At 44.8% G+C, this 26,162-nt stretch overlaps 1 protein-coding gene across 3 annotated transcripts in view; it reads left to right on the top strand.

Annotated features, from left to right (window-relative positions):
• Positions 1-26,162, top strand: part of FIG4 (FIG4 phosphoinositide 5-phosphatase) — a 613,672-nt gene that overhangs the window by 53,913 nt on the left and 533,597 nt on the right. The window contains exon 1 of one of the 3 annotated variants that reach the window (XM_077289567.1): positions 2,100-2,303. The exons of the other annotated variants lie outside the window; for them this stretch is intronic. Within the exon in view, the coding sequence (XP_077145682.1) occupies positions 2,115-2,303 (189 nt within the window). The 5' untranslated portion in view covers positions 2,100-2,114. Of the gene's footprint in view, positions 1-2,099; positions 2,304-26,162 lie in introns of those variants that run through there. 3 annotated transcript variants of the gene reach the window in all.

The following is a 26,162-nucleotide window of genomic DNA, read 5'->3' as shown; positions in this document are numbered from 1 at the left end:
AGTAGCTCGCATAGTTAGTTAGAGTGTCACGGCGCTGCTCCCTGCCGCCGCACCTGCCGCTCTCTCTTCTGCCCGCTGGCATACTTACCCGTCCCGGCGCGCTCCTTCGGTGTGTGCGCGCCTTCCGGTCTCCTCTCTTCCTGACTCGTCCCCGGGTCTCGTCGGGTGCGCATGCGCACCTCTCATTCCAACTCCTTCTGCACACGCGCACTTCCTCGTTCTGGACTGCAGACGCTCCGTTCCTCCACTCTGTGTGGAGGATCCTGACCCGGAAGTCCTGCAGCACACAGCATATTTAAGGTGACCCTTTCCTCTGCTCCATGCCCGATTGTCATTTGTTTTTTCATATGACCCAGGTCCCTCTGTGCTCTGCATTTCTCTGTCCTGTGTCTCCGCCATACTCTGCTAGCCCTGTGTCTCCGCCATACTCGGTCGTCCTGTGTCTCCGCCATATCCTGTCAGTCCTGTGTCTCCGCCATACTTGGCTCGTCCTGTGTCTCCGCCACATCCTGTCTTTCCTGTGTCTTTGCCATAGCCAGTCTGTCCTGTGTCTCCGCCATATACTGCCAGTCCTGTGTTTCCGCCATACTTAGCCCGTCCTGTGCCTCCGCCATATCCTGCCTGTCCTGTGTCTCCGTCATATTCAGCCCGTCCTGTGTCCCCGTCATACTCTGCCTGCTCTGTGTCTTTTCTACATCCAGCCGGTTCAGCGTCTTTCCCGTTCCTACTTCTTGTCCCCAGGTATCAGCTTCTGCAACAATAGTCTCCCTCAGGCCTGCCCTTAACACTCCCTGTATTGGGGGTGGTCCACCAGTCCAGCTCACCCTTGGGAGGATCGTTGTTGTGGTTCTGCGGGTTCACTTTAGGAATTCCTAAAGATCTGACATGGAGCCTGCGCAGTAGCTTCCTGCCCAGCTACCTCACTCCTACTCTCACTATAGGCCTGCTGTAGTGCATTTATAAGGGGTTTATCATGATCAGTTGTCGGTAGCTCACATAGTTAGAGCCTGCGCAGTAGCTCCCTGCCCGGCCACCTCACTCCTACTCTCACTCTAGGACTGCTGTAGTGCATTTGTAAGGGCTTTACCATGATCAGTGGTTGGTAGCTCGCATAGTTAGAGCCTGCACAGTAGCTCCCTCCCGGCCACCTCACTCCTACTCTCACTATTGGACTGCTGTAGTGCATTTGTAAGGGGTTTTCATGATCAGTGGTCGGGTTCTCGGTAGATCGCATAGTTAGAGCTTGCGCAATATCTCCCTGCCCGGCCACCTCACTCCTACTCTCACTATAGGCCTGCTGTAGTGCATTTGTAAGGGCTTTACCATGATCAGTGGTTGGTAGCTCGCATAGTTAGAGCCTGCACAGTAGCTCCCTCCCGGCCACCTCACTCCTACTCTCACTATTGGACTGCTGTAGTGCATTTGTAAGGGGTTTTCATGATCAGTGGTCGGGTTCTCGGTAGATCGCATAGTTAGAGCTTGCGCAATATCTCCCTGCCCGGCCACCTCACTCCTACTCTCGCTATAGGACTGCTGTAGTGCATTTGTAAGGGGTTTATCAGTGGTCAGGTTCTCAGTAGCTCGCATAGAGCCTGCGCAGTAGCTACCTGCCCGGCCCCTTCACTCCTGCACGGCCTATTATTAATGTCTGGGTTCTATGTGCACTGGCAGCATAGCCGTTCTGTCTGGAAGCTCTGTATGAGCAGGGGCAGGGAGCTACTGCTCAGACTCTAACTATGCGTGCTACGGATAACCCAGCCAGTGATGATAATAAACTCCTTACTAACTGCACAAGCGCGGCCAGGAACGCCATAGTGACCTTAATCATGGATACATGAGTGACTGTGGTACCCTGCTCATGGGATAAGCAATAGCAAAACTAAACTAAAAAAACTATTCAGAATATCTAATTGCAGGTAATTACTAATATTATTATTACACCTAGTACATATTGAAATAGGATCTTTGAGATAGGAATACCCCTTTAACTTCTGTTTTGTGTGCACAGCTCCTGAAAGTGCTGTCTGGGCAATCCCTAATACTTAAGTGCTATCCACTCTTAATGAAGAAAGAGCAGTAATCATATTACAGCCTCTCCCGTCTGTTCTTGTGTGATGCCTTTAGCTTCAGGTTTTACCATACTGCATTCTTTCAAGAGCAGGAGCGTGGGTTGTGGATCTCCAAATGGAAGGCTTGAAAGCACTTCAGCTTTAGGGAAAACCAGGATAGTCCATGCCACACGTGATACATTAAAGCTTGACTTCTTCATTTGTGCTGCTGCTGAAACCCTATCCATACCTACGGTACGTCCTAACACCTCGAAAACTCTCCATAGAGCTATTAGGAGTCTTGGAGGGTTAACCTGCCCTAGACTCATCTATATTGCATCTATTGCATTGCCCTTTATTGTTACTAAGTATTTGTGTCAATCGGCTCACCTGCTTGGTGCATGGCACAAACCCGCATATATAAAGTGATTTGTACCAAAATTTCTTGTATTTTTGGAAGAAAAGTTGCACCACTAAAATGTTGTGTGCTGTTGACTGTACTTACCAGCAGAGAAGAAACGCCTCCTTACTACGGTACATATGCAATTTCCCAGATCATAGAAGGTAAGTTACCGAACGTGTAACTAAGCACAACCCGACGTTTGAGGTCTTCTGACTATAGCTGTTCCCAAGCAGACCTATAGGAGTTAAACAGTATTGGTCAAAACATAAAGAGAGTTTGTCACCCCCAGAATGCTAATTAAGCCACTTATACAAGTACTAGCTATTGAACCCGTTCTACGCCCGGGTGGCGAGCATTTATATTGGTATATGGTCTCCATCCTGGTATGTGCTGCTCCCATCTTGCTCTCCCATCCTGTCATGTGCTGCTCCATCCTGCGCCCCCATCCTGTCATTTGCTGCTCCATCCTGCGTCCCCATCCTGTCATGTGCTCCCATCCTGCGTCCCCATCCTGTCATGTGCTCCCATCCTGCGTCCCCATCCTGTCATGTGCTCCCATCCTGCGTCCCCATCCTGTCATGTGCTCCCATCCTGCGTCCCCATCCTGTCATGTGCTCCCATCCTGCGTCCCCATCCTGTCATGTGCTCCCATCCTGCGTCCCCATCCTGTCATGTGCTGTTCCATCCTGCGCCCCCATCCTATCATGTGCTGTTCCATCCTGCGCCCCCATCCTATCATGTGCTGCTCCCATCCTGCACCCCCATCCTATCATGTGCTGCTCCCATCCTGCGCGCAGAGTGCGGGCGGCTGTGCAGAGTGCGGGCGGCTGTGCAGAGTGCGGGCGGCTGTGCAGAGTGCGGGCGGCTGTGCAGAGTGCGGGCGGCTGTGCAGAGTGCGGGCGGCTGTGCAGAGTGCGGGCGGCTGTGCAGAGTGCGGGCGGCTGTGCAGAGTGCGGGCGGCTGTGCAGAGTGCGGGCGGCTGTGCAGAGTGCGGGCGGCTGTGCAGAGTGCGGGCGGCTGTGCAGAGTGCGGGCGGCTGTGCGTGGCTCTGGTGAGTGCGGGCGGCTGCGCTGGGCGCCGAGTGCTGGGGGGGTCAGGTGCCGGAGTCGCCGCTAGCTCAGGCCCCTGGCACTTGCTATATTTACCTGTCCAACGTTCCACTGCTATGCGCCGCTCCATCTTCCGGGTCCTCTGCCTGTGCAGTCAGAGGGCGGCGCGCATTAAGCGCGTCATCGCGCCCTCTGAACCGTTCAGTTCAGAGGGCGCGATGACGCGTTAATGCGCGCCGCCCTCTGACTGAACAGTCGCAGGCGGAGGATGGAGCAGCGCGCATCGCTGGAACGGGGAGAAGTAAATATCACATACTCACCCTCCTGGCTCGTCCCTGCTTCTCCGCTGGAGATCGCGGTGTGCGTTCACTGCTTACGCATACCGCGATCTCCTTCTGGGAGCGTCACTCTGTGGGGTCCAGACTGCGCCGGCGCTTGCGCAGTCTATAAAGGCTTCGGACAGAGTGACGCTCCCAGCATTATATTATAGATGCAGAGGACTTGGCCACTATGAAAATCCTACCTGTAGTGTAAATTCTAGTGATTTAGTGAGAGGGCAGCTGCAGTGTCTGTACTGAGGTGCAGAACCGCTGATTAAGTTCAGTGCTTTTAATCAAGATACGACAATCAGTGGCCCTAGACCTTCGCATGGACACAGCAGCCGAGCTCACGTAGTGTTATTGCAGGCTCTCATCCCTGGCTCTTGTCTGCGGCCGCCGCTCAGTACTCAGTATGGCAGACAGGAGCCAGGGATGAGAGCTGGCAGTAATGGTATGTTAGCTCGGCTGCATAGTGCACTGTCAATCAAGATATTACAGTTCTCAGTGTTCAAATTGATGGGGCGCAAGGCAGTAGGCTGAAGCCCTCTTATTTGCATACTAATAGTTTTTAGTTGGATCACTGTGGCTGTGTGAGGGACTACCACTTTTTCCCTTTAGGTCAGGGCAGGCCGTCAGTAGATGAGGTAGGAGAAGCTGACTGTAATACACTCTATTGCTTCGTGGCAGGGACGGACTGGGACTGAAGCCCTATCGTTTGAAATCACACAGGCCCATGTTCTCCCTTCGCCCCGAGCCTCAGATGGGGATATATTACTAACATTTCCCTGCCTGGAGGAAATCCAGATTTACTACAAGACCAATATTTCTAATGATACCAATAATATTGCTATATAAGATTAAATAATTATAATATCAAAATAATAATAATATTGCAATATTACAGACAAACATCAACAAAGCACAGCCAAATATTACAAGCATATACAGTATTAATAGCATCATACTGATTGTTAAAGTCTATGTAACTTCAGACTTCTGAATCTTCATAGATCCCAAGGTGAGGATTCTCCAATGCCGACATTGGGAGTGGACCATCATGTGGCCACATTCCAATTAATTGTACTCAACTTGGATAATTTCACTTGTATTGAGTGAGACCATGCATGTCTAGTTAGCACATGATGGCATGTATGCAAATCTCCTACTTGCAGTAACAGGATCAGAAGCAGAAGAGCCCCAAAAGTCCCTTTGGTCTATATTAAAAGTCCAATTCTATTAGAGACTTGTAATAATTGGGGGCCTTATTAGAACTTTTGCTCCATAGAAAATGTACTATCAAGTCAGTCAGAGAAGAGCATATCAGCCAACATTTTAAAAAACGGAGAAGGAAATGTATTGCAACTAGTTATTTTGCCCCTAGTGAAGCCCCTAAGTGGTCTCACTCACTATGATACCCCTTTCATGACCCCTGTAGAGTATTATGCCCCCACAATGTATGGTGAGTGACCCCACACAGTGATTGCCCCACAAACCTTGCACAAAATATGATGCCCCACAGCTCCCTGCACAGTGTGACTTGTCATCACAGCCTCCCATTTTGTATGTTATCAGCCACAGCCCCCAATATACAGCATGAGAGGCACCACAGACCCTCACACAGTATTATGTCCACCACAGGACCCTATATAAAGTTTGATGTCAACAAAACCGTACACCGTACAGAATGAGGACCCCACAGCCCCCATACAGTATGATGTCTCCATAACCATCTTATACAGTATAATGGTCACTACAGTCCCCAACATAGTAAAATGTACCCCATAGACCTTCAGACAGAATAATGTCCACCACCCACCCCATACAGTATGATGTCCACCACAACCACCCTACACAGTAAGATGATCCCACCCACAGCCTCCCCACACAATATGATAGATCCCCCATACACTAGGAAGATCCCCCCCATAGCCATAATACTGTATGACAGTTGTCAGTCACCCCCCCCCCACAGCACCCTATATAGCATGGTGGTCCACATCACAGCCCCCATATAGTATGATGGTCCCCCAACAGCCCCCTATGTAGTATGATGGTCCCCCCAACAGTATACGATATAGTATGTTGGTCCACCCCACAGCCCCTTATATACTATGATGGTCCAACTTACTGTGCCCTATATTGTGTGATGGTCCCCCTCAAAAAAAATCCCTATACTCACCTAATCCAGACACCTCATCCTCCGCAGTGCCTGATTCCTCTGCTATATACTCTCGCAGTGGATGCTGGCAGCACAAAGCAGTGACGCCATTCCACTACCGACGTCCCCTGATGGTGCTGGCCTCCCCTAGGTCGCAGACAGAAGGGATGCCCAGAGTCTGCTGGAGTAAATGATGGTGCCAGCAACTTTGTGCTCTGTCACAACTGTTAACACTTTGGGCGTCTTTAGGACGCAGATTCTAATAACAATGTAGCATTTGCCAGGTGGTCAGTCCGGCCCTGCTTCATGGTCATATAGCACATTCTTCTGCGAGGCCACAGGAAGACCAGAGCAGAAGAAGAGTGAGGAAACTGGGGTAAATTAGAGAGGAATGTTTGCGTTTATATGGTTAAAATAATGGTGTGCACTTCTGCCACTACCAGCTTGTATTTGACACAAAAGTGAGTTGTGTGTGTCACACATCCTGCTGTGTGTGGAGGGGGCTGGCTGACTGGCTTATTTCAGTAGCTAATCAAGCTCTCTTCTCTTTTTACGCTTTCTCTTTTATATAGACCCTGCTCTGTTCAATGTAGACTTTGACACCGATTCATCATCATCACCTGTCAATTAGTGACTCTTTGCAGCAAATTCACCCAACGATCTGAACCTTTTCGTCACGCTGCCTTTTGTGGTTTAGTTAGTTTTCTGATTTTTTTACATCAATGTGGCCATTCTAGATGTTTAAGGCCTTATTCACATGATCTTGTGTAGACATGTATGTGAGAAAAATGGTACCCGTGTCATCAGTGTTTTGGGTCAGTGTGACGTTATTGTACGGTCCCGTGTGTCTGTTTTTGCTATCTGTGTATCTTTAGTAATTTTCACGGATAAATAAAGTACAAAGCTTTGCCTCCACGTTGTAATGTTAAGCATGGACAGCACACATGTGGCACATAGATGAGATCTGTTGTGCTGCACGTGTTTTACACGGACCCATAGACTTGTATTGGTACTTGTCATCCATGATACCCCAGACTAACGGACATATCTCCTCGTGTTATGCACCGACAAGCGCTGTGTGAAAAAAGAACTGACTTATAACTGACTATAACTAGTACGAGTTCTATCCATGAAGAAACACATACGTGCCACACGGACGTCTGACTGAGGCCTTAGGGCTCGTGCAGGCAACCTTAAGGCTATGTGTCCACGTTCAGGAAACGCTGCGAGCAGCATGCATAAAAAACGCAGTGTCCAGATGTTACAGCATAGTGGAGGGGATTTCATGAAATCCTGTCTCCACTATGCAGTAAAAGACGCATGCGGCACAGCCAAGAAAACTCACATGCGGCGCATCTTTTAAGAACGCAGCATGTCCTTACGTTGCTGAAACAACGCAAGAACAACGCAGGTGACCTGCCAGTGACCTCAGGTGCAGATTTGGTCAGGATTTTACCTGCATAAAGTCCTGACCACATCCTGAAGCAATCCTGAACGTGGAAACATACCCTAACAATCAGAAGGATTCTTTCTGTCGTTTCAACCAAGTGGTCCAAGGAAAAAAATTGCACAAGTAGTATCTAATTCAGATTGCACTCAACCATTCAGGTGTATGGGTCTGTGGAAAATTGGGAACGCACTCGGGTGATTTTTTTGTTATTCTCCACGTCTGAGAAAATCGGACCACTCTCTAATTAGAGTGAGATCAGCATAATTGTCTGATACTCTCAGATGAGAGCAAAAGGTCATGTGACCATAGCCCAGACAAGTTCATGAAATGCAAAGTCACAAAATATGCCGCTACTCCAGTCTTCCCATGCGGTGATTTTATGTGTGCCACGTATTGTGTATTTTTACAACATTTTGCAAAGTATGCGACACTTCCTGCTAAAAAGTAGCAAAACCAATCATAGATGGGGAGCGAAAGACCATTTTGGGCTTAGTGCAAAAAAGGTCTGCAAAAACAACAAGCCAAAACAGAAAAGTGAATTATAACCGGAAATGATGATCGGGCCCTTTGTTGCCAATTCCATGTAGCCGACAGAAGCGAGCAGTCTGCTGCTGTATATTTTCCTCTAAAGCCCGGATGCCATGACAGAAGCATGACGACCCCCTTCAGGTCTGTCCAGAGCTGCTCGCATCAGTCTGGAGACTGGTCTGACATTGCTGTCATTTCCATTGTTCTGCTATAGAACAAGAGGAATGAAGAACACAGTGGAAGTATACTATAGTTTGGAATGCTTCCTGTAGTTTTGATCTTGACATAGTTTCTTATTTTGTGCTTTTGTCTGTTCTGTTTTTAATCACCATGAGTTAAACACCGCAATATTGTATGTCTCTCCGTGAAATAATGCAGTGCGTTGGTGGTGAAATAACGATTGACAAAAGATTTAATTGGAACCCGGATCGGCTCCTTGCTGCATCTGGAGCGCTGGTTTTGTTGACAGTCATATTCGGCTGTTGCTAGGTTACAGTTCTGATCCAGGAGCGTTGTCCAAGCTGCAGAGGAAGGCGTCTGTTCTAAAGCTCTGGAGGAGGCTGGTGATGCATCAACGGTCACTTGCATGAATTGTAGTGATCTAGTTTTCAATCATGACACATCTGTCCAGGAGCCGCGCTGAGAACTGTGCCTGCTTTGTTACACGCATCGCTTCTGTGAGCCAATGGCCAAATCTAAACTGTATAGTCAATACAAGGGAGGGCAACATATAACAGGATAGAAAGGTGATGAAATAAAGACATGATAGAAAATGCATCTCTGCTGCTTCCTTCCATATGGAATGGACGTTTATGGTCACCTGTGGATGCGAGTCTCTCGCCAGCTCTATGCTGCATAACGTAGTAACCGCTTCCTGTGCTGTTACCACCACCCCCAGTCGTTTCTATGGGCATTACAGACGTGGCACAGTTCAGCAACACTTGTCTGTTTCTGTAGCCCGAACACAGACTATTCATAAAAGGCTGAGATAACCCTTTAAAGCAGGGGTGGGGTTCAATTTTTTTTTTTTTTCACAGGTTCCCTGTTTGTGATTGTGTTAGGAAACCACACCCATTTAAAAAGCTCCTCCAGTTTTCACGTACACTTTCTCAACCACATCATACAAGTAACAGTAACTAAAAGTAAAGGCTTTACCCTTCTTACCCCACCTCATTGCATCCTGTCCAGCACACATTGTCACAGTCACCTCTTACTTTAGCGTATAGCATTAAAAGGTTTTCTACAAGCTTTGAAAATGATTACTAAAGGAAAATTCTCTAAATGGAAAGGATGACCTCCAGTCCATGTGTCACCTCAACTGTCTGCTGCACCTAATCTCTGACCTCAGCATCAAATATGTGCCAAATAACATCACAAGAAAAATATTGAGGCAGCTCGCCCTTCGGATGATCAATCAGCATAGAAGCGCCTGTGATCAACACCTCTGCAATGCGTCTGATGATGAATGCTGGAGAGCAGTGATCCAGATTCCAGTCCTGCTAACGTATTACAAATAGAAATCTTTTATTTTAGACCATTAAACAAGAGGTAAAAATGAAGAGCAGCGCACAGTGACAATCTAGAGGGGTGTGTCGGGGGACCTGGGGAGACAGAATGCTGTAACCAAACGCGTTTCCAATGCTCAGTGCATTCTTGGATTTGGAATGTGCGAGGACGCACACTCAGCTAAGACCGGTGGGCTACCGGAACTGTATCAAGGGGCCGCTTCTTTCCATTTCAGGAACCGGCTGCAATTTGAACAATCTGTTTCGCCGAATCGGCGAGAACCTGCTGAATCTCACTCCTTTTTTAAAGGATTCTCCTTTACTGAATAACCTTTTATTAATCGCTCCACTGTGCAGTAAGAATACTGTATTCTTCCTGGATTGACGCCATCTCTTCAGTCTCCCTATGGTGTTCCTTGGTGGTCTTGTGATATAAACTCATGTGTATAGGAAACAGTTTTTATGGCATGTTGGAGAACCTGTGAGTCCTAATTGATATCAAAGGACCTGAGTGTATGCCACCTTTCACCTTTAACCACTTTGCTCATGTTGGCTTAGGCTACTTTCACACTTCCGTCTTTTGTCCTCCGTCGCAATCGGTCGTTATGGGCAAAAAACGGATCCTGCAAATGTGCTTGCAGGATGCGTTTTTTGCCCATAGACTTGTATTAGCGACGGATCTCGACGGATGGGCACACGTCTCATCCGTCATGCTACAGATCCGTTGTGTTTTGGCGGACGCACAAAAAAAGTTCAATGTAACTTTTTTTTTGTGCTACGTGTCCGCCTTTTCCGACCGCACATGCGCGGCCGGAACTCTGCCCCCTCCTCCCCGCTCATCACAATGGGCAGCGGATGAGTTGTAAAACTGCATCCGCTGCCCACGTTGTGCTAAATTTAGCACAACATCCGTCGGTACGTCGGGCCGACAGTTTGCGACAGCCCCGTACCGACGGAAGTGTGAAAGTAGTCTTAACTGTACATCCTGCACTAGAGTGTTTCATACCCAGCATCTGCAATCGCTGCTGTTAACCATCTAGATGCCTCTGTCAAATTTTTAAGAGCTATAAAACATTTTGTCATTTTAATGTGTTATTTTTCTTTTAGGGGGAAAGAAAAAAAAACATTTTAAATTTTAAATTGTGATCCCTTTTCTGTATCAATTATTTTTGTATATGAAACCTTTTTTTTTTTTCCTTCCAAATGGGTGAGGATAGAAACAACAGTTTGGACTGGCATAGATTCCCCCCCCCCCTTTTTTTTTTTTTTTTTTTCATTTTTCTTTTTATTTCACACATTGTGCCCCATAAAGCCATAAAAGACCTTTGGGGAGCATTCAATATTTAAAGTCAAATTGTAATTTCAGGAGGACTATGGGTCTGTGCTCACAGGGATTTGTCCCTGCGGATTTGCAGCAGTTTACTATTCGTTGTACAGTACCATATAAACCTATGGAAAACCAAATCCGCAGTGCACATGGTGCGGAAAAAAACGCGCAGAAACACATCTGCAGCATGTCAATTCTTTGTGCAGATTCCGCAGCGTTTTATACCTGTTCCATAATTGGAAACCGCAGGTGTAAAAACGGATGTGAAATCCGCACAAAAACCGCCGTAAATCCGCAGGTAATCAGCTGATAAAACGCAGGGCTTTTACCTGCGGATTTTTCAGAATCTGCGCGGAAAAATCTGCACACTAATCCACATTGTGTGCTCATACCCTTAAAGCAGAATGTCTGTGTTTACCTCTTGCTCCCCCATCCTCTCCATAGACTGAAAAGTAACTCATCTCTAAAAATATATATTACAAAGTTTCTTATTTTCAAGTGTACCAATCTACTATACAATTGTCTAATGGTCACTTCAGTCTTTCTGTCTGTAACGGAAATCCCAAGTCGCTGATTGGTCGCGGCAAAACAGCCACCACCAATCAGCGACTGGCACAGTCCGGCGGCAAAATGGCCGCTCCTTACTTCCCGCAGTCAGTGCCCGCTCCATACTACCCTCCAGTCAGTGCTCACACAGGGTTAATGGCAGTGTTAACGGACCGCGTTATACCGTGGTGTAACGCACCCCGTTAACGCTGCTATTAACCCTGTGTGACCAACTTTTTACTATTGATGCTGCCTATGCAGCATCAATAGTAAAAAGATCTAATGTTAAAAATAATTAAAAAAAATAAATCATTATAAACTCACCTTCCGGACCCAGCCCAGGCCTTTCCCGCTCCTCGCGACGCTCCGGTGACCGGTCCATGCATTGCGGTCTCGTGAGATGATGACGTAGCGGTCTCACGAGACCGCTACGTCATCATCTGGCGAGACCGCAATGCACTCTTGGGACCGGAGCGTCGCGAGGAGCATCGGTAAACGCCTCGCCTGGATCCGGCGGCCGACGGAAGGTGAGTATATCACTATTTTTTATTTTAATTCTTTTTTTAACAGAGATAAGGTGCCCACATTGCTATATACTACGTGTTAGATACTGCGTGGGCTGTGTTATATACTACATATCTGTGCTATATACTACGTGGCTGGGCAATATACTACGTGGCTGGGCAATATACTACGTGGCTGGGCAATATACTACGTGGCTGGGCAATATACCTCGTGTCTGTGCTATTTACTACTTGGCCTGTGCTATATACTACGTGGCTGTGCTATATACTACGTGGCTGTGCTATATACTACGTGGGCTGTGCTATATGCTACGTGGGCTGTGCTTTATGCTACGTGGGCTGTGTTATAGGAACAGAAATCCCATATACATATTTGAGAAACAGGGATAGCGACACAAATTGTCCGCAACCCCTGTTCAAACAACCTCAGCTCCAATAAACATCAGACAAAAATAGGAGAAAAAGGAGCAAACTGATTACATCCAGTAAAAATAGTCATATAACTTTATTAATTCGTAGAAATAATAAAACATCTCAACAGTACATAAAGAGCCATTAACAATGCAGATTGCTATATACCCCACCCCCCACCTATCACCACCTCACATTGCACATGAGTCCCTGAAAAAATAACATAAAGGTCCAAAGACCATAACCCTGAGGGAGCAGTACATCCAAAAGTGGACACCTGGATTTCAGCATGCATCCATAAAGTGAGTAAGGATAATGTAACACCTGTCTATCTTTCATATAAAGTGCGGAAGTAACTAGCAAAAGGTGCAATGCTTACCAGCAGATGAGTGGGAACAAGGGGGGTCGGATGGAGGGTCCCGACGCACGTTTCGCGGCTACTTGGGACCGCTTTCTTGATGGAGTATGTGGGCTGTGTTATATACTACGTGGCCTGTGCTATATACTACGTGGGCTGTGTTATATGCTTCTTGGCTGTGCTATATTTCTCTGCTGTATCTGTGCATCATGAATCGTGGTATGTGTTAAAGAGGGGGGCCCACTGAGACTTTTGCCCGGGGCCCTCAAAATCCTGGAGCCGGCCCTGGCTTCACTGATTGTTCGCGGCTGGGCGTGACCAATCAGCTACAGTCGCAGTCTGCCCGCGAATTGGCGGGGAATTTGAACCACACTTCGCTAACTGGTTGCGCCCGGCCGAATCCTGTGTATAAATTGCATTATTCTGAAAACTTCATAAATAAACTACATGCATATTCTAGAATACCCGATGCGTTAGAATCAGGCCACCATGTAGTGATTTGTATAAAATTGTAAATAATGGTTACATTTTAAATATTGTTTTTTTTAATATCTGATTTCCCCTGTAACTGGAGCTAGTATTATAGCCCTAGTTACAGGACATATTCTGCCTCCTTTTTACTGCGGAGCTCATCTGTGTCTTCATATTAGGACTCATCAGCACCTGCTTTTCTCAGTACATGGAAAGCACTTGAACGCTGGGTCCAGAGGAGGAAGCGCTGTCTGTGCTTCCTAATCTGTATACACAACTCTGCATCACCACTGTCTCTTTAGCGTCCAAGAAAGTAGAGGTGGTAATAAACCATCTCTGCCTTCTTTATGGGGAGTCCAGCAGTTTCTGGCAGCTGATAACCTGCTCCTTCAACTTCCTGATCTCATGCAGCTGCTTTCTATGCTATAATGCTTAAAGGGAACCTGTCACCCCCAAAATCGAAGGTGAGCTAAGCCCACCGGCATCAGGGACTTATCTACAGCAATCTGTAATGCTGTAGATAAGCCCCTGATGCCGGGCTTAGCTCACCTTCGATTTTGGGGTGACAGGTTCCCTTTAAGGCTGCGTCCACATGCAGCAGTAATGCTACAGCTGCAGCAGCTCTTTTCCACTGCGGTCTTATTCCTGTTTTCCTGCACAACAACTTAACCTCTACTTGCTAGATTTTGCCACCAATCTTCATATGTCTGTGTGGTCTTGCAGGTGAAATGGCTGTTGCTCTGCAAGAATAAATGGTTGTGCATGGAATCAATAAAAAGACTGCAGTTGCACAGTGCTAGTATGGTTAAAAGACACAGCATGACTGCTGCATGTGAGCACAGCCTAGGCACCCCATACACATTGGTCAAACCAACTGATAGCGACGGGTTCTGCCAAAAGTCTAATGTGTATGGGGACACTTGACTGTCCTCCCAATACATGATGTGGGTAAATTAAGGATCTGACATAGCCAATTTTGAACTGGCTAAGTGATAAGTCGCTGCCATAAGTGTGGCTAGTGGCTCTCTTTTAGAGAACACAGGAGCGCTCAGCAGAGTGAGTGCTCCTGTGTATGAGAGAGTTTGGCTAAAAAGTTGCCAGCAAAACCATTTTTTTTCCGACTGCTATCAAAAATGTATGGGCATTTTAGAACGTCACTACAGTGCATTTTATTATTATGGTAGCTAGAATCTCATAGATTTTTCCCTGGGTAAACAATCTGGGGCCCCAAAAAATGCAGGTAATAGTTGACCCAAACTGCTTTCATCTAAAGTATTCAATTTCTTTTTAAAATTAAATAAATCTATTTGTATTTAGTGTCATAGTATGACCTTTAGTCTGACCTAGTCAGGACTCTTGATTTAGAAATTTGTTGCAAAAATGTAGAGTTTATGCTGTAATTTTTAAGTATCACAGCAAAAAAAATGCATTGTGTAAACATACCCTTAGAGAGCTTTTTTGGAAATGTTATTTCATTTTCTCAACTTTATTTTTGGAAAGTACAGGCATTTCCTTTTTAAAGCTATTTGTTGGCATGGCATGGTGAGGTGTAAAGGATGGTTCTGCGGGAGCTCGGCTGATCAGAGGAGTAACCCTTCGCCGTCCGGCCATTATAGATGTGGTGGAGGCTATTCTCCCCAGCATCTCGGCGTGCTCCACAAGCTTTATTTTACCTTCAGGAGAGGTCAGCAGGTTGCAGTCCACTGCAACTATAAAATAATTAAAAGCTTTCCCCAGCGCTGTTAGATGTTTCAGATTATTGACAGGTGTCTCCCATAGTGAGACTTCTCAATCATCTGTAGTGATTTTGGGAGAAAGCAACCAGGGGCGCCACCGAGCGTATCTTGTCTCCGTCTATGGTCCCCAGCTGGTTCTTCTAACTATATTTTCTCTGAAACTATGGTGTGTGTCAGAAAAGTATATACATGGTTTCATTTGTGCAGCCAGGCTTTGATTCTTGCTGCCCTTGATTTGGGCGGCATGAATCAGCCAGCAGGTTGCCTTCAAATGTTTCAAGCTAGCGTGTTTTCTTTTTAAAAGGAATCTGTCACCATATAAATGCAGTCAAATCTACAGGCATCAAGCTATAGAAGGGGTGGAGCTGAGGAGACTGATACATTGTGAGAAAGCGATTTTGGGTCCAGTGGGTGGTCCCATCAGTGACTGCTATCTCAGTATGCACACTTGCACAAGGAAAGCTGTCAGTCACTGATAGGACCACACACTGGACCAAAAATCCCAGAAAGAGCACAGGATTAAATGATGAAAAAAGGTTTTCGACTTGGTGAATACATTGATATTTTATGTAGAAATTTTATTCCTGATGATACAAATGTTCTACAACTTATTGAAGTTTCTTTGATGTGTAATGAAAACATGTTGAATCATACACTGTAAATGCCACATTGTGTCAAAAGTCTTCTGTTCAGCAAGGTATGGAGCCATAAATTCCTTTTTAAATACATCTTTTTTTGCTGATTGATTTTATTTTTCATAGAAGTACATTACAAAACACAGGTTTGCTGGTGACAAAATGCAGACACCCACATGAGGTTTATATTTTCACAGCTTGTAATTTACAGATGAACTTTCATGTATGGAGGCAGAATCTTAAAGGGGGTTCCTACAGTTTGTTATTGATGGCCTATCTTTAAGATAGTTTATCATTATCAGATCAGTGGGTGTTCTATACCCAGCACCCTCACTGCTCACTGACAGAGCCCGGATGTAAAGTGTCTGCAGCTCCTATTCAAGTAATAAACAGTGATAATAAATGGCCTCTAAGCGGTGTGCGGAGCTGTACTGTTCTGCTCTATACACTCTTTATATATGGCCTCACAAATGGCTGATCGGTGTGGGTGACTGGTGTCTGAACCCCATGGGTCTGACACTGATGATCCTCAACACGTTCATCAATATCAAAGTGGTGGAAACCCCCTTTAATCTAATTTACAGCTACCAATAACATCAATTCCTTTGTTTTCAATTTCTATAAAAATCTGTAACCATTTATGGTTAGTTAGTGTTGTGGATAAGAATCGACAAAGTTGTTCCAAGTTAAAAGATTATTATAAGTGACGCTAAAAAATCGGTCAAAAAGGTAAAGCTTTTGTAGTGTGACTCATGTAGAAAAAATAGATGACCCATAGGGACAACTTTAAAAATGTCCAATAAGTAAGAAGGCTGACAGCACTCACTATATTGGGGCCGCCCGTTCCGAATCCAAGGAACCCTCCTGGATAGTCCAAGCAATCAAACAAGTAGAGGAACAGCGCTCCATCCAGGTGTAGTAGAAAAGAGAACTTTATTCTGCCATAATGTGAAGCGACGTTTCGACCATCACTAGGTCTTTGTCAAGCATTTAAACTTTAAAAATGTGTCCATGGAATCAGCTGGTAAACTTCCTTATCCTTCTTCCATCAACTTGGAATCACTGATTGTGAGCTGACTTAGGTGGCTGCAGACCTTATTTGGAGTTGTTCTTCAGCTATTTTTCTTAAAGGGGTTGTCTCACAGTCAAGTCTAATCAATAGATAAAGGAAGTACAAGAAGTTTAGTAACCAACCATGTAAGTTGAAAAAAACAGTGTATATGTCTGGCTACTGAGCTTGTTGTTCTGTGCTGGTGTGATTTACTGAGGTATGCTATAACACATACATTTACTACTTAGATGAAAGTAACAGACTGGAGTAGTAACGTTATAAGTTTGTAAAGATAGCATTCCCTTATCCTCCCTCCTTCTCTTGGATCAGTCCAAACAGCACTGGTGACCAGCGGCTAAACCACCTCTACAAAGTGGGACAGAAGCTTTACCCAGGATACAGCAAGGGCCCCATTATCAGTTTGTAACTTCACCGCAATGGATTTTTAAACCCATCAAATTGTGAAAATGCCTAATTTGTCATTATCTATCAATTAAACAGCACTTTTGTTTATGGGACAATCCCTTAGACAAATTACATTGCAACAAAATCATATATACTGTATTTACACTTTGGTATTATGTAATTTTTTTAACAATTAAAATCTGATCTAAAAACTAGGGTAAGGCAGTGCAATCATACTTTCATATGAGTACTATAATTTTTAAAGAAATATTACCTAGTTTTCTATAAATACACTAGTGGCCAAAATTGTCATTTGTTAACGTTTTTAGCATGCAATCCTACAAAGTGTTTATAACAATAATGCCTCAAGTAGTCTAAGGTAGATTAGAGCACCTCTACATAGAAAAAAGGTTACCATAATACAAAATATCTCCTTACTTCTATAAGAACAGCAGCCGAAACAAAATATCATGTCCTAATATGTTCATTTCATGCTATCCCTATGTGTTCTTTCTTTAGTAGCGTGTAGGGTATTCTTTAGCATCGATAACAGCTTTGCATCTACTTGGCATTCATTCAACAAGACTTCTCAGGTTCTCTGTGGTTATAATATGGTACCAGGAACTGATAACAGCTGCAATCAATGCCTGTTTGTTGCTCGGTCGCTTACTGGAAACCAGTTGCTTTAATCTTGACCACAGATTTTCGATAGGGTTCAGATCAGGACTGTTTCCTGCCCATAAAAGCACTAAAAGTTGTGTGCTTTCAAACCATTTTAGACATTGCCTTGCAGTGTGACATGGTGCTTTTTCCTGTTGAAAAATAATTTTTTTCTGTTCCTTTCTCTGTTTAGGATTTAGGAATGGCTTTTTCCTTGGTGTTCGTGCTTTCAGAACGGCATCAAGTAATCGTCGATGTACTGTTCTATCCGACATTGAAACGCCTCCATCGTGCAAGAACTGGTTGAGTTCATTGGCTGATGCTCCTCTGTTTTGCAAGGCTAACCTAACAATTCTTCTGTCTGTTTTTGGAGTTGTTGCCTTTTTCCTTCCTCTTCCACTCTTAAGGCCCCGTCTCACATAGCGATTTACCAACGATCACGACCAGCGATACGACCTGGCCGTGATCGTTGGTAAGTCGTTGTGTGGTCGCTGGGGAGCTGTCACACAGACAGCTCTCTCCAGCGACCAACGATCAGGGGAACGACTTCGGCATCGTTGAAACTGTCTTCAACGATGCCGAAGTCCCCCTGCAGCACCCGGGTAACCAGGGTAAACATCGGGTTACTAAGCGCAGGGCCGCGCTTAGTAACCCGATGTTTACCCTGGTTACCAAAAAAAAAAAACAGTACATACTCGCCTTTCGGTGTCCGTCAGGTCCCTTGCCGTCTGCTTCCTGCTCTGACTGAGTGCCGCCGTACAGTGAGAGCAGAGCGCAGCGGTGACGTCACTGCTGTGCTGCGCTCTCACTGTACGGCGGCACTCAGAGCAGGAAGCGGACGGCAAGGGACCTGGACACCGAAAGGCGAGTATGTACTGTTTTTTTTTTTTTACATTTACGCTGGTAACCAGGGTGTAAACATCGGGTTACTAAGCGCGGCCCTGCGCTTAGTAACCCGATGTTTACCCTGGTTACCAGTGAAGACATCGCTGGATCGGTGTCACACACACCGATTCAGCGATGTCAGCGGGACCTCAACGACCAAAAAAAGGTCCAGGCCATTCCGACACGACCAGCGATCTCGCAGCAGGGGCCTGATCGCTGGTACGTGTCACACATAGCGAGATCGCTACTGAGGTCGCTGTTGCGTCACAAAACTTGTGACTCAGCAGCGATCTCGCTAGCGATCTCGCTATGTGAGACGGGGCCTTTAGTTTTGATGCTGCAACTATCAGTCAGCAAAACGTGAACAAGCTTTTGCACTCCAGAAGCAGTGACTCCACCACCTATCTTCCTAACAATTTCTCTGAAACTGTAGCCCTCCTTCCTTTCCTCAAAACAATAGCCGTAGCTCTCTTTTTTTAAAACTAATCAGACCTCTTTGTGGCTAGCATGATTAAAGTCTAAAAAAAAACAAACAGTCATTCAGGAGTTTGTGAGCTTAAAATAGGCATTTATAATTATTCAGTTAAAAAAATAAATAAATACATTTTAAATATTAATAAAATACAAGAAATAAAAATTCTCAATAGTTTGTAAAGAAAGTAAAGCCTGTAGGACCTATACTGAAAGGATCATGTGATGACTGTAGCTTTAAAACACTATTTTTAATTTCATGCGAACATAAAGAAAAGTTAACATACAGTGGGTACGGAAAGTATTCAGACCCCTTTAAATTTGTCACTCTTTGTTTCATTGCAGCCATTTGTTAAATTCAAAAGTTCATTTTTTTTCTCATTAATGTACACTCTGAACTGCATTCTGACTGGAAAAAAACAGAAATGTAGAAATGTTAGCATATTTATTAAAAAAAAACAACTGAAATATCATATGGTCATAAGTATTCAGACCCTTTGCTCAGACACTCATATTTGAGTCACATGCTGTCTTATTTCCTTGTGATCCTCCTTGAGATGGTTCTACTCCTTCATTGAAGTCCTGCTGTGTTTAATTAAACTGATGGGACTTGATTTGGAAAGGCACACACCTGTCTATATAATAACTCATAACTTATAGCTCACAGTGCATGTCAGACCAAATGAGAATCATGACGTCAAAGGAACTGGCCAAGGAGCTCAGAGACAGAATTGTGGTAAGGCACAGATCTGGCCAAGGTTACAACAGAATTTCTGCAGTACTCAAGGTTCCTAAGAGCACAGTGGCCTCCATAATCCTTAAATGGAAGAATTTTGGGACCAGAAGTCTTCCTAGACCTGGCCGTCCAGCCAAACTGAGCAACCATGGGAGAAGAGCCTTTGTGAGAGAAGTAAAGAAGAACCCCAAGATCACTGTGACTGAGCTCCAGAGATGCAGTAGGGAGATAGGATAAAGTTTCACAAAGTCAACTATCACTGCAGCCCTCCACTAGTCTGGCCTTTATGGCAGAGTGGCCTCTCCTCAGTGCAAGACATAAGAAAGCCCGCATAGAGTTTGCTAGAAAACACATGAAGGAATCCCAGACTATGAGAAATAAGATTCTCTGGTCTGATGAGACGAAGATAGAATTATCACCAAAAAGGTCTAAGCGGTATGTGTGGAGAAAACCAGGCTCTGCTCATCACCTGCCCAATACAATCCCAACAGTGAAACATGGTGGTGGCAGCATCATGCAATGGGGGGTGTTTTTTCAGCTGAAGGAACAGGACGACTGGTTGCCATTGAAGGAAACGTGAATGATATCCTGGATGAAGTCTGGACCTCACTTGGCCGAAGGTTCACCTTCCAACAAGACAATGACCCTAAGCACATGGCTAAAATAACAAAGAAGTGGCTTCGTAACAACTCTGTGACCATTCTTGACTGGCCCAGCCAAAGCCCTGACCTAAACCCAATTGAGCATCTCTGGAGAGACCTGAAAATGGCTGTCCACCAACGTTCACCATCCAACCTAACGGAACTGGAGAGGATTTGCAAGGAAGAATGGCAGAGGATCCCCAAATCCAGGTGTTAAAAACTTGTTGCATCATTCCCAAGAAGACTCATGGCTGTACTAGCTCAAAAGGGTGCTTCTACTCAACACTGAGCAAAGGGTCTGAATATTTATGACCATGTGATATTTCAGTTTTTCTTTTTTAATAAATTTGCAAAAATGTCTACATTTCTGTTTTTTTTCAGTCAAGATGGGGTGCAGAGTGTACATTAATGTGAAGAAAATGATCTTTTTTAAATTTTCCAAATGGCTGCAATGAAACGGAGTGAAACATTTAAAGGGGTCTGAATACTTTCCGTACCCACTGTATGTACACTAAGCCAAATGTTGGCATATCTTAGACTTACATGTGCCTCCATGGTTTGTTTGCTTATGAAATCATTGCTGGTGGCCTATAGATGTGTATCTGGAATGAGCTCCCAGTAGTGTGGCTTTCCACGTGCTGCTTTTTCCACAGTGGGTGGTTCCGAGTGACATTCTGTACCGAGGTCTCTGTTGGCAGGGTGCACGCTTCCACAATGGTCACACTTCAGTAGAGATTATAATTAGCTTATCGTTTTCTTCTTGCCAACATTGTTTGCAGCGGAATATATCCAACGTTCACTCTAAACAGCCGACATGTTGCTTAACTGTAAACTCTCAGCTTGAAGCCCAAGGCAATTATACTTTCCAATTTGATAACTACATATATAAAAGCAAGCTTCATTAGTTGCCTAGCAACAAGAGCTGAGGCTATTACTTAGAGATATTCACCAATATTCCTATGCCGAGAGCTCCTTAGATTTTTCACAGCAGATAACACTTTTTGCTCTATCCCAGGTCAAAATAATTATAAATTTACTGATCAAGTCATTCCCCACATAATATATGGCAGTTTTCACTTGTTTTACAAGATGGAAACCTCTCTAATCATCTGGACATTACTGGCTGTGGCATTTCATTACAATCATGCTTTGCAACCTTTCTGTTTTCCTTTCCCCGTAGGATCTGAATATATTTATATAATTTACATGTGTCCTATGCAAATATTGTGTGACAAAATTGTCATAGTTTTAAGTGTCACCAGGTATTTTTTTCACCTAATCATAGAGCAACATGATATAAAAGCAATAATGATGCACAATACACAGTGTGTCAATCAGTACACCTGTGCCCAAACAGGGGATTAGCTAGCAAAATCCCATGCAGCAAATATATGAACCCTACAGAGAAACTACTGCACAAACCGGGATGTATCAAAATATTAATTTTATTAAATAAACCAATAAAAAAGATATTTATGACAGACACTTCCCCCGGAAGAAGGCACGCACGCCGAAACACGCGTTGGGGTGGTGGTGCCACAGGTCTGAGGTAACTATGCTCCTTATTAGTCTTTTCACTTCATTGATATCTGCCTTAGGTATTTTTGCTGGATGTTTCCCACCAGCTTAGTATATTGTTCCTATTAATGGACTTGCTATGTACACCGATTAATCTATTATGTGGACATTGGTATTTACATTAGCATGTGTCTAGCCTCTGATCTGCGGCCCCTTTGTAGTTTTCACTCTTCTAAGCATCTTATCTAGTGTCTGTCATAAATATCTTTTTTATTGGTTTATTTAATAAAATTAATATTTTGATACATCCCGGTTTGTGCAGTAGTTTCTCTGCATGGTATAAAGAGATAGACCCTGATTCCAGGGATGTGTCACTTATTGCCCTGCCAGCTGTAGTTTTGATAATCTACTGCAGTGGATTTATTAATAGGTGACCAGTGAACCTGCTGCTGTATAGTCCTCCATACTATGAGCTCTGTATAGCTCACCCCACCACTGATTGACAGCTTTCTGCCTATGCACATTGTACACATCTGTTAGAGGTTGTCTACTACACTACATTGTATAATTCCCCCACCAATTTAACCCCTTCACGCCACAGCCCTTTTTCGGTTTTGCGTTTGTTTTTTTGCTCCCCTTCTTCCCAGGGCCCAAACTTTTTTTAATTTTTCCAGCAATATGGCCAAGTGAGGGTTTGTGTTTTGCGGGACGAATTGTTCTTTTGATCAACTCAATTGGTTTTACCATGTCGTGTACTCAAAAACTGGAAAAAAAATTCCAAATGCGGTAAAATTGCAAAAAAAAAAGTTCAATTCCATAATTATTGTTTGGATTTTGTTTTTATCATGTTCACCAAATGCTAAAACTGACCTGCTATTATGATTCTCCAGGTCATTACAAGTTTGTAGATACCAAAGATGTATACATTTTCAAAGATGTATCCATTTTTTTTTTTAAATGGTGAAAAAAAAAATCTAAAGTTTATTTAAAAAAACAAAACAAATTGTGTTATTTTCCGAGACTCGTAGCGTTTCCATTTTTCATGCTCTGGGGCTGGGTGAGGGCTTATTTTTTGTGTGCCGAGCTGACGTTTTTATTGATACCATTTTGGTGCAGATGCGTACTTTTGATTGTGCGTTATTGCATTTTAATGCAATGTTGCGGCGACCAAAAAAAGGTCATTCTGGCGTTTTACTTTTTTTTTCGCTACACCGTTTACCGATCGGATGAATTCTTTTTATAGCTTGATAGAACACGCGATTCTGAACGCGGCAATACCAAATATGTATATGTTTTTATTTTTTTTTACCTTATATACTTGTGTATAAGCTGAGATTTTCAACATTTTTTTTTGTGCTGAAAACACCCCCCTCGACTTATACACGAGTCATTGTTCAGAAAGGCGGCGGGGGGGAGGGGGAGCGGCGGAGCAGTGGCAGGAGCCGGCCAACAGAAGACATCATACTCGCTCTCCTCGCGCCGTCGCTGCATCTCCGTCCCAGCGTTGGCAGCTCTTCCTGTGCTCAGCGGTCACGTGGTACCACTCATTAAGGTAATGAATATGCATGTATCTCAACTCCCATAGGCGTGGAGTGCATATTCATTACCTTAATGAGCGGTACCACGTGACTGCTGAGCCCAGGAAGAGCTGCCGCGCTGGTACAACGGAGATGCAGTGACGGCACAAGGAGGGTGAGTAGGACGGGGGATCCGAGGCATGCGAGACCGGGGAGCCATGCATACAACAGGGGGAGCTACACAGGACAAGATGGGGAAGCCACACATGGCAGGACAGGACGGAGGAGCCACACATGGCAGGACAGGACGGAGGAGTTACACATGGCAGGACAGGACGGAGGAGCCACACATGGCAGGACAGGACGGAGGAGCCACACATGGCAGGACAGGACGGAGGAGCCACACATGGCAGGACAGGACGGAGGAGCCACACATGGCAGGACAGGACGGAGGAGCCACACATGGCAGGACAGGACAGAGGAGCCACACATGGCAGGACAGGACAGAGGAGCCACACATGGCAGGACAGGACAGAGGAGCCACACATGGCAGGACAGGACGGAGGAGCCACACATGGCAGGACAGGACGGAGGAGCCACACATGGCAGGACAGGGATAAGGGGACAATGCGTACCCGGCTTATAGTTGAGTCAATAAGCTTACCCAGTTTTCCGTGGCAAAGTTAGGTGCCTCAGCATATACTCGAGTATATACTGTAATTGTTTTATTTTGAATGGGGGCTAATTTGAACTTCGTGTGTATATATATATATATATATATATATATATATATATATATATATATATATATATATATATATATATATATATATATATATATATATATATATATATATATATATATATATATTATTTTTAGATCTTTTTATATTTTTTTTTTAACTTTTCACTTGCTTCAATAGTTTCCATGGGATACTAGAAGCTGCGATAACATGATCACCTCTTCTACATACAGGCGATGATCAGATCGCCTGTGTGTAGCAGAATTGCTCACTTGTTATAAGCGCCGACCACCCGGCAGCACTCACAGCAATCTGGCTATGACAACCATAGAGATCTGCTGGAGACCTCTCGTTGTCATGCCGACCCATCCGTGACTCGCGATCACGTGACTGGGTTACCGATGGGCGGGATTAATGATGTGCTTCCCACGCGATCACATTAAATGCCGCTGTCAGAGATTGACATTGGCACTTAACAGGTTAAGGATATGTGCACACGTTGCAGATTTTGATGCGTTTTTTTTTTTTGGACGTGTGGAATTGCCTCAAATCCGCAGTACAGAGTTCACACAATGGTAATGAATGTGAAATGTAAAAACGCCGTGCACATGTGTAAAATTCCGCGCGGAATCGCAGTAGCGGTTTCCATTCTGGCATATGAAAAAAATACTCGCTCTCCCCTTCTCCTCCTCCTCCTCCTCCTTCTCCTCCAGAAGTACAAGAGACAAAGTTGACAACAAATCCGCACTGCAAAAACGTACTGGAATCTGCATCTATTCTGCACAAAACCCGCAAGAAATAAGCATCAATTCTGCTGGAAAACCGCAAGATTCTCTGCAGAAAAATCCACAGGCTAATCCGCAACGTGTGCACATACCCACATACCCACGTGTGCGGATCCACCCACAGCTGTTAGGGGCAGCTGTTCAAAACAGCTGACATGTACCGGGAAAGATGTGGACTCAGTGCCGGTGGGAGGGACACTACTTGTACAGCATATGTCGTGAAGGGGTTAAAGCTTGTATAGAAGTATTTTTGAAAATACCTTTTGTTGTTTTCTCTGCCTGTGAGCGGTGCGATCACTGACCTCTCACTTGGCATCACATGACCCCGGCTGCAACCGCCGCTGACATCCGTTGATTTCACGTCAAGTACTTACTGTAAATGCCTTGCTTCACCTGGACGTGACCCAGTTGCGTGCACACCTCCTGAGTGACTGGTACCCCCAGCTCACAATCCTCTTATGAATGGTCATGTCCGGCTTCCGGTACGCCGTGAACATGCTTTCTGCTTTCATGCCGGTCGACTCTTCAGCTGCTGGGGATCTCTGTTGATAAGGTTGGTTAAACCTTCCCCTTTCTCGTGTATATATATATATATATATCGGCTAATTATGAGCACAGAGACCTGCTCCTGACGAAGCCACTTTGGTGGTGACACGCGTTGAGCTCCGTGCCCCCTGGATATTTGTGGTGAAGGGTATCTTGGCCATGTTTGTTCAGCAAGACTATTCTCTTGCAACTTGGTAGCCTGGGTTTGTCTGCATTTTTCATTACTGGGCTTAGTTATCTCTGGGGCCTCTTCTCATAGGCACTTTAAGGCTTACTTAGTCTATGTATTTTACATTCTATTTAATTATGGTACATGTTTGTCTTAGGCACGCTCTTGTGTGCTAAGGAGCTAGATACAGTGTGGCTACATTATGGCACAGTGGGCTGCTCATATCCATTAATATCTCGGGAGTAGGGTTGAGCGTCCTTTACATTTATAGGATCGGGTCGGGTTTCACGAAACCCGACTTTTTCAAAAGTCGGGTCGAGTGAAATCGGCCGATCCTATAAAAAAGTCGGGGTCGGCCGAAACTCGAAACCCAATGCAGTGCATTGGGTTTCCAATGGTTCCCAGGGTCTGAAGGAGCGGAAACTCTCCTTCAGGCCCTGGGATCCATATTTAAGTGTAAAATAAAGAATTAAAATAAAAAATATCGCCATACTTACCATCTGATGCGCCCTGGTACTAAGCGGGAACCTTCCTTCCTTAGAATCAGCCTTCCAGGACCTTGCGGT

The sequence above is a fragment of the Ranitomeya variabilis genome, chromosome 2, assembly GCF_051348905.1.
Source record: "Ranitomeya variabilis isolate aRanVar5 chromosome 2, aRanVar5.hap1, whole genome shotgun sequence".
NCBI classification, from domain to species: domain Eukaryota; kingdom Metazoa; phylum Chordata; class Amphibia; order Anura; family Dendrobatidae; genus Ranitomeya; species Ranitomeya variabilis.
Note: the sequence above shows the minus strand (reverse complement) of the source record. Positions and strands in the feature narration are given on the sequence as shown.